Source organism: Camelus dromedarius, chromosome 3, assembly GCF_036321535.1.
Source record: "Camelus dromedarius isolate mCamDro1 chromosome 3, mCamDro1.pat, whole genome shotgun sequence".
In the NCBI taxonomy this organism is placed as follows: Eukaryota; Metazoa; Chordata; class Mammalia; order Artiodactyla; family Camelidae; genus Camelus; species Camelus dromedarius.
The window spans coordinates 89,103,149-89,112,361 of NC_087438.1; the positions used below are offsets into that span (position 1 = coordinate 89,103,149).

The following is a 9,213-nucleotide window of genomic DNA, read 5'->3' on the forward strand; positions in this document are numbered from 1 at the left end:
CTAGAGACAAGAGGACTAGAAATGCATGTTCCGGGACGCAGGGGGCACTCGTGTGTCCATTCAGAAGGCAGTGGCTGAGCGCCTGCCTCATGAATTCAGTGCCCTGCTGTCATGACGGACTTGGTATCCACTGTCATGGAGCTACATTCCCACAGGGAGGCAGAAAAGACACAAGCAAACAAATACCACAGTGTCATTATAGATTGTGGTAAGTTCTCTGAGGGACACTGTATTGTGAAGGAGGGCAGCCTGGAGCCAAGGAGGAATCTGGATACAGGAGCCAGACAAGACCACTCTGATGCGACATGACATTTAAGCTGAGTTCTGAAGAATGAAAATGAGCAAGGCATGAGAAGAACCAGGGAGGAACCTCACAGGAAAAGGAAGCAGCACATCAGAAGACTTTCCCACTGCTTGAAAAGCTGAAAGATTCACATGATTATAAGGAAGCAGACTAGGAAGGGAAGATCTTACAGAAGCAGGCAGATCCAGCCAGATACTACAAGACCTCGTTGGCCATGAACAGTTTGCATTATATCCCAAATGCAACAGGAAGTCATTGAAAAGGTTTAAATGAGAGAGTCAAGCAATGCTGTTTGTATTATTAAAAGATACTCTAGCTGCTCTGAGAGAAAGGATTTGAAGAAGGCAGAAGCTAGGGAATCCAACAGGAGGTTACTGCAAAAGTCCAGGTGAGAGAGGAGGGTAGCTGACCCATTCAGCATCAATCGTGCTGGAAAGAAGATGGATATTTTTTCCAGTCAGTGGAACCTACAGATCTTGTTAAAAGACCTGATGTGAGAGAAAGAGGAGTTGCTTAAGCACTGGGTGCATGGCAGTGCCATTTCAGGGGCAAGGGAAACTGCGGAAGCAGCAGGCTGTGGTCAGCAATGAACCGGTGTTTCACACACTTTCAGATGCTTACTATGCTTTCAAGTGGGAATGTCCAATAGGAAGTGGAACATGTGAATATGAAGGTCAGTGGAGGGATCTATTCTAGAGATAATCATTATGAATTGGCAACATACTGGTGGTAGTTGAAAACATATATGTAAATAAGTTCACCCAGGGAAAACAGAACTCTTAGGAACTCCAAACTGTGAATGGAAGGCCAATAAAAGAAGATACAGAAAGGAGACTAAAAATAATAATTAAGAAAAGGAGCGTTGTGAGCCAGTAATAGTACACAAGTGAAGGGAAAAGAGAGCATTGCAAGAAGAGAACGATTACTAGCGCTAAATGCTTTTGGGAGCTGGAGCACCGGAGGAATGGAAAGGACAGAAAAGTTCCTGATGGAAAAGTGAGTGAGTATTACTCAAGGCCAGTGAATTCATGGATCCCCTGTTAAATTATATACTACAAACCGAGGGTTGGTTAGTGAATATTCAGCTGCCCTCTAGAGGAAATGAGGTAGAGGAATTAAGGAATTGAATTGTAAAATTTCTCCAGGATTGGGTTTTGTTTTGTTTTGTTTTGTTTTTTTGTTTGTTTGTTTGTTTGTTTTTTTGCTGAAGGCACGTATGAGAAAACTAAGAAAATAGGATAATGACACTACCGGCAAGGTACCTCCCAGGCAGTCGGACAAGGCAGGTGAAGGAAAGTAGGGGAGAAATGGCTGATCAGGGTGGTCAGGAAAGTCTCTCTCAATTCGGAACAACAGGTTTTAAAAGACTGGGAAAATGACAGATTATTTTCAAAAAAAAAAGTGAAACTAGAGCGTTAATCAAAAGTTTCATTATCAGACAATGACCTCTGTTGTACAAATCTTGAATCTTATATTCCTCAGTCAGACAGATTACGTACTACTTTTTCTTGGGAAAAATTTGTAGAGGGAAATGTTAAAAATGTAACAACTTCATACTAGTTTGAGGCAGACTTAAAGATTTATTTAATCACCGAGCAATTAAATAAACAATAGCTACTTCCACAGTGTCATATAATGTTACCTTAAACACTGGTCTAAAAAAAGTAATCTCGGACCTTAAAGACCCAACAATTTCTAATTAGCTCATGAAAAATACAATCTTAGTCCACTGTCGCAGTGATCTGACAGAGCTGCTGGGAGTTCATGTGCATAAAATAAGTTAATATATGTAAAGCATCTGGTTAGTACACAGCAAATACTTGTCACCCCAATCCTCTATCCTTCCGCTTTAGTTAACCCACAAAACAGGGTATCCTGCAGGGGTTAAGCAAAGCCAATAAACAGAGCCCAGAGTTTAAGTCTATAGACTTAGGCATGAATATTCCTGGATTCAAAGAGATGTTACCTTGGGTGAGTTAAACTTATGTGTGCCTCAGCCTCCTTCTCTGTCAATGGGGTATAAATCATAGTATCTCATAGTGTTCACATGAGGATTAAGTAAAATGATATAGTCAAACACTTAGTACCTAGAACATGGTAAAAACTCAGTAAGTTATAACTATTCTTCACTAAGAATTACTTCTCCACAGAATGCAGGCCCTTTTACTGCATAGACACATAGCTTTTTGACCAGAATGAAATCATTTTTCTTAATGAAAATCATTACCTTCATTATCCCTTAGTTGTTGGGGTAGCAATAATTAAGCCACCAAAGATTTTTATTCCAAAGATTAATACCGACCTAGTTAGTGAGGAAAATAATCATGGGTCTATATCTTCCTTAAAAGGACATTTAGTTTTTACTCAAAAGCTTACAGATAATGGAGTAAGTAAGGTCACATATGAAAAACATACTTGATTTTGATCCACAGGTAGGTGATATTTGGCCACTGGAACAAGTACACATGTTAGGACGAGAACAAAATCCATCTCCACAACTATTCCTACAAATCGCTGCAGAAAGCACAAGAGGAAAGCAAGTGAACAGTTAGGTAGTAAGCCACCACTGACAAAACAAGAAAGCGCTAGTTAAAAACTATCAACCTGAAAAACTCAGACATAAAATATGGGACACACCACGTCTAACTTCAGATATGCAAGGAGACTGCCCACTGTAGGCAGGTCATCAGTCTCATCATTACCCTCATGATGATGTGGAACAGGTGAAGCTACTTCAAGTTCCCTAATCCTAACCGTTCAACTTGCATCAGCACAGGTGGCCTTTTCCATTCAAGGCAGAGTTCACAGGCAGAATTCACCACGAGAAGACAGTCTCGGCCCTAGGAAGCTGGGAGGGTTGAGGAAACCCACAGGACCTCAGAAAACATAGCCCACTCTGTAAAGGACCTTCCCAGGAAGGCAGAGAATGTGAAACTGGCTGAGCCAGAGACTCCACGCTCTAACAACCTGGCCAAGCCACAGGGGTTCCCTGCACATTCCTTCCCGGCTGGTATCTGACCTACCCCATCATCAATCTTTGCTCCCCTTAATAATTCCCTCTCTCTTTCCTCCAGCCTTCCTTCTCCCATGTCACCTCCACAACCTAGCCTATTCCTGCTGTTCAGAAAAGCTGCAGCGACATCTTGATGGAGAGAGAGTCAACGCCTCCTGCAGCTGTGACCTCCAAGGTATGAGGGTCACCAGAGCAAAGAATGTTAGGCTCAAGGACACAGCACATACTACAGATCCTTAAAATCGTTAGCCTAGTGCCTTCCAATGGGAAGTCTTGCCCATATTTAGAGTCAGTTCATTTAGAAGCTTAGAGATTTATCTCTATACCCACGACTGAATTCTCTCTTTGCACAAACAGGCTAGAGCTTTAATGCTCCATGATTGGCTACATCAAGACAGGAAGAGGAGAGTCTGAGACTGCCCCGAAACTAGCTATGAATATGTATGTAAATGTGTGTCTGTGTCTTTTGCTGGGGAAGTGGGGGTTGCCACAACTTTCAAAGAGATTGGAGACTCCCAATCTGTAAAGGGCATGTTCTACAGAGGTGGACTCAATAATTATTTTTCTCCTCCAAACTGCCTTTTGACATCCACATAATATGTCCAGCATCTCCATCAGTACTTCTTGTAAATGAAAATGTCACAGATAATAGCGTGAAGATAAAAAAACAATTTTAGGCAAGAACATGGTTCTTGCCATGGAACTGACTACTTAAAATGTACCATATTTTCTGATCACCAGTAACTTTCCAAAGACAAATGTCTAAAATACTGTTTAATTTCAAAGCTCCCTCATCCCCAGCAGGCAGACAATTAGTCTAGGCTTAGGTTATACACAAAATGCCCCCTCCCAAATCCTGAACCCAAAGAAGGTCTGACGGACTGGAGACTGGTCATCCTCAGACAGATCCATGTCACAGCCACATGTGTTCCCTTCACATCCGAGAGCCAGGGAGATGCAAGACTGCTGAGGCCCTTTCTCCTCTCTTCTGTCTCACCTAGATATTGGTCCTTCCCACAATCACAAAACCCACAAGAACCAGGAATACTAGAGGGCAAGGAAGAGAGGACCTGGGCGTTGGGATTTCAGTGATGCTGGGAGAAGACGCCTGGCACAGTAGAGAGTAAACGGTAAGAAGAGGTTTGAGGGTGAGTCCCCATTCTGCCATTGACCCATTGCAAGCTCAGGAAAAAAACCCACAGCTTTTCTGGGTTTAGTTTTCTCACTGGTAAAATAAAACAAAAGGATTATATTGGGGTGTTATGATGACTCTTCAGGTCTCAAATGCTATGATTCTGGGCCAGCCCCTTCCCACTGTTATTCCACTGATCAGAATGTTTTTCACAGCATAATTTCACAATACAATAATTAAAAAGCAAGTTTTCCCATTGCTTCAATTTCTAACAAGATTTAAAAAAAAACAAATGGAAAGTGAGAAAGTCAATTTCATCCTTTTGGAAACAAATATTTGAAAGTCTGGAAGTACTTCAGTGATTTTTATAGGCCACAATTAAGAACAATAACAACAAAATACAGAAACTCAAATCAAAATACATTAGGTTTCCAGTAGTTTGAGATACATTTTTATTTTAATATCTTCTCCTCTTGAAGTCTGGTCAAGGCCAAACAGGTTGAAATTCCTAGAAGGTGATCACCTTAATATCTCAATAAAAGAAAAAAATGTAAGTTTTTGAGAAAATTAATCTTTGGTCCTCCTTTTCTATTTGTATTTTACTTATTCTCTTTTTGTAAGTTGTCTTAGAGGCTTTTCTTTGGCCAGATGGTGAATCTTATGCAAATATAATGAATAATTTGTTATCATGAAAAAATCCTAGAATGCAAACTCTTTTTTTAAACTGAAGTATAACTGATTTAGAATATTATAATTTCAAATGCATAGTACAGTGATTCAGTATTTTTGCAGATTATACTCCACTACGAGTTATTACAAGACAATGGCTCAAATTCCCTGTGTTACACCATATATTCATGTTGCCTAACTATTTTACACATAGTAGTCCATACCTATGAATTCCATACCCCTAGCTTGTTTTTTCTCCCTCCCCTTTCCTCACTGGTAGCCACTAGTTTGTTTTCTATCTCTGTGAGTCTGTTTCTGTTTTGCATATACATTCATTTGTATTATTTTTTAGATTTCACATGTAAGGGATATCATACAGCATTTGTCTCTGTCTGACATTTCACTAAGAATAATATTTTCTAGGTCCATCCATGTTGTTACAAATGGCAGAATTTCATGGAATGAAAACTGTATTTTGATTGTATGATGATTTCAATTGGGTAATTACCTCCACATATTATGGTTTTAAATGTCGAAATAATTTAACCACTGAATTTAATCCAAAATATTCAAAGTTAAAATTTATTTAAGACCCATGCAATAGAATATAAAGGCATTACATTCTCCCTCTCTTTTGTACACTATTTTACTCTTGAGCATTTGAATTACTTTTTTAAATGTGCTAATAAATATTTTTGTAGATCTCTCTTGACACAGGTACTGTAAATGTTTCTCAGAGATATAAAGATTATTTCAAAGATTATGTTTTTTATAGATTTGTGATACATGGACATTCCAATATATTTCATAAGCACCCAAATATCTGAAGTAGTGGAAAAGCAGGGTACAGTATTCACTGTTACTCTGAGATTTCCAAAACTGATCTTCTAAACATGTAAAGGGCACAATGTTATTCAAAGACTCAAAGTATTTTAAGCTGACACTCAGAGAGCCATGTATATGTATATGTATGTCTATTTCTACTGTAAATATTCTGAAAGGCTCTGTTCTCTGGAATTCCTATTCCACACTGATCCAATAAAATCTGACTTTACAGATTTTCAACACGTACCATAAACCAATCCCTTCTCCTCGGCTGCCCTCCAACTCAATAATGGCAGTCACATTCATTACATCTAGTGAGTCAGACTTTCCGCAGTGCCTAAGTCACTCCCGGCTGGAACGGCAGGTGTGTGCGGAGTGATGTTAGCTGTTTCAAGACTCTAGGAACCTTGTAGGTTTAAAGCAGGCACAGTAACGCCCTACTGGCACGAAAAAGTAAAGGCACCCTCCACAAATGCTTCACATACATGACTTCTGTATTGGAGAGAAATGAATTCAATACCCTTCCTTTCTTTTTAATAAAAGGAAGGGCTTGTAATCAGAGTGTTTATTTAAAATATTTATGAGTCACCTCAAAGAACACAGTTGTTGCTTCTTATTCTGCCCCATCACTGGAGATTGTGGGATTCTTTCAGAGTAGAAAAAATAAGAAGCTAATCTTCACAGCACTTGAGATTTCATGCTTTTTTAAAAACTGCACTGAAATAACATTAAGCGTCTATCTTGAACCCACAAAACCAATAAATATAGAGTCAGAGATGCCACTACATCCTTATTACCCCTTGGCTAGTGTGGCTTGCCCTTTTTCTCTGTTTCTTGTTGCATAATTGCCTTTCCCCTGGAGAACATCAAGGTCAATCTAAAGTCAAGACTGACTCTCAATGAATGTTCTGTCCATGATACCTGGCTCTCCTCCCACAAGACAGATGTGGCTGTGCTATATAAACACACACGGAAAGGCCAGTCACACTTACTCACAAATTCACAGGCAGGCTAAATAAGACATCCCACAGTCCATCACTGTGAGGCTGATAACTAATGACTTCTCCAACTAAAACTTGGAGAGCTGGGTATACACTCTGGGAACTGAATAAAATGATCAAAACTTTTAAGGTCAGATGTGCCAAACTTCTGAAGTCCTAAGACTCACACTTTGGAAATCTACTGCACACTATGCAATTTGGGATCTGGAAATTCTAAATTTAAATGTCGTCCCCACCCCTCCAAAAAAGTCAAACCATTTGGAAGAGTCCTCTCTTTTAAAACTTTTGTTAACCTGGGTCAACTCTAAATCTCTAAGAATGCTCTGTTAATATCTATGTTAACGTTGTCTCTGAGATGAAACCATTGATAATAAGTGGCTTTGTACAGAGGCCTAAGAATCCATATGGCTTAAACCCCACGCAGAGCCAAAAGACAGATAATTTACATAATCACATTGAGGTCTTATCTGCACTCTTTCAGGAAAAAGTGGTTTGGGGTTATCTAGGGAATTGCTCCACTCCCTCTTCAATTTGTATTAATAGACAGAGAAAGATAAAACTTCCAAGTATCTTTGAAAAGTTTATCATTATTGCCCTTCAACAGAGTCTAGAAGCGAAGTCTAAACAGAAGCAAACCGGCTGCTGCTTCCCCACCATTCAAACGGGGCCGCGTCCTAATTATTACTGCTATGTGGCCACCGGATTCTAAAAGCAACTCTGTGTCCAGACGACTGAATGCAAGAGGTCGGCCCTGAGTTGGGGCCGTGCGTGCTGCCCCAAGCTGTGATCCCAGCCAAGCACTCACGGACAATGCACTGGTTTCCTCCAGGGAGCGTCTTCCATCCCGGGCAGCAGTATGAGTGGAACCTGGATCCGCACACGTTGGGCCTGCGACGGACAAGCGAAGTCACACACACTCGTAGAGAGGGGTGCGGTAATACATTAGCAGTTTTTGTAATATTTCGGGACAACAAACCAACCAAAACTATTTAAATTCTTGGGGCTTGGGCCGCAGACATGGAAGTAAATGAGACACTGTAATGGGGGAGGGTCAGAAACGTCTAAACATTGCCTTTCATCTGTCCTTGGTTGCTGCCTTTCTAAAGCGCGAAAAGAAACATGGAAACATATAATTTGCTACTATTCTAGCCTCCAGTTGCAGAGAACAAAGGGAACACGCCGTTTCTAAAATCCTAGACCTCGTCCCCAAATCCATCCCTCCTTGATCAACTGTTGCTTTGGCCCCGACGTGTCAAGGATGGCGCGTCGGAAGGTGGAGCGCTCGGCTTGATGTTTAGAGTGAGCTGTAAGCCCCGCACACGTCCTCAAACAAAAGGCTCGGCAGCGGCGCCCCCGACGGTGGGGAGCAGGCAGACTCCACCAGCCCCGGCGCCGCGCCGGGTGGACTCACGCGCGCCTTCCGCCCGACATTGAGAACCTGTTCCCGCACGGCGGGCTCGGCAGGCGCTGTGCCGTCCGCACTCAGGGGCCTCTGACCCACCCGCCGCCCAACCCCTCGAGGGAGGGCTTGTTGCCCGCAGAGCTGCGGAGGAAAAGGGGGAGGCGTTCTTGGGAGTCTTCGCGGTCTACTGGTGGAGAGGGCCACCACTAGCCGCCAGAACTAGTTTCAGGGAGGGGGTGGGATGGAAAGCTGCTAAGCCAAGGCTCCCCCCGCCCCGTGCCGCCTGCCCACCTACCCTCTGAGCACGTCCTGCTGTCCTCGCCTGCGGACGCGGCTGGCCACCGCGACGCCCTCCTCCCGATACTCGGGCACCGCGAACCCGCCTTCGGAGCCCGCCGCTGCGGTCCGGACCTGTTGCGGTGGCGGCTGAGGCCGGGGCTGCTTGGGCGGCGGAGGCTGGGGCTGGCTGGCCGTGCCCTGCGCCCAGAGCGCCACGCAGCCCAGCCACACGAAGTAGGGCTGGAGACACAGCCGCCGCCGTCTCCCCATCGCGGGCGCCGAGAGCGCGCGGACCGTGGTCCGCGGTGAGCGAGCGCTCAAAGACAAAATATGAGCGGCCCGAAAAAAGTCAGGGTCCAACAAGCCCTTCGTCGGCTCCCGGGACTCCCTTGGGCTCGGGCTCCCTGCTCTAGCGGGAGCCCCCGACCGAGCGCCGGCCCCCTGGCTGCTGGCGGCGAGCAGGCTCTAGCGCAGCGGGCGGCGAGGCGCGGCGGCGGAGCGGCCGGCAGCCCCGCGCGGTCCACGTTGCATCCCCCGGGCCGCTGCCCCGAGCGACTCCAGGACCGCCAGCAAGCGGGGGCGGGAAAT

The 9,213-nt window shown here is 43.8% G+C and overlaps 1 protein-coding gene across 1 annotated transcript in view; it reads right to left on the reverse strand.

The window, feature by feature from the left end:
* Positions 1–8,895, reverse strand: part of FBN2 (fibrillin 2) — a 206,194-nt gene extending 197,299 nt beyond the window's left edge. Inside the window, exons 1-3 of the mRNA XM_010981038.3 lie at positions 8,642–8,895; positions 7,750–7,832; positions 2,720–2,818 (exon numbers count right to left, since the gene is read on the reverse strand). Of these exons, the coding sequence (XP_010979340.2) occupies positions 2,720–2,818; positions 7,750–7,832; positions 8,642–8,895 (436 nt within the window). The remainder of the gene's footprint in view (positions 1–2,719; positions 2,819–7,749; positions 7,833–8,641) is intronic.
* Positions 8,896–9,213: the final 318 nt, after the last annotated feature.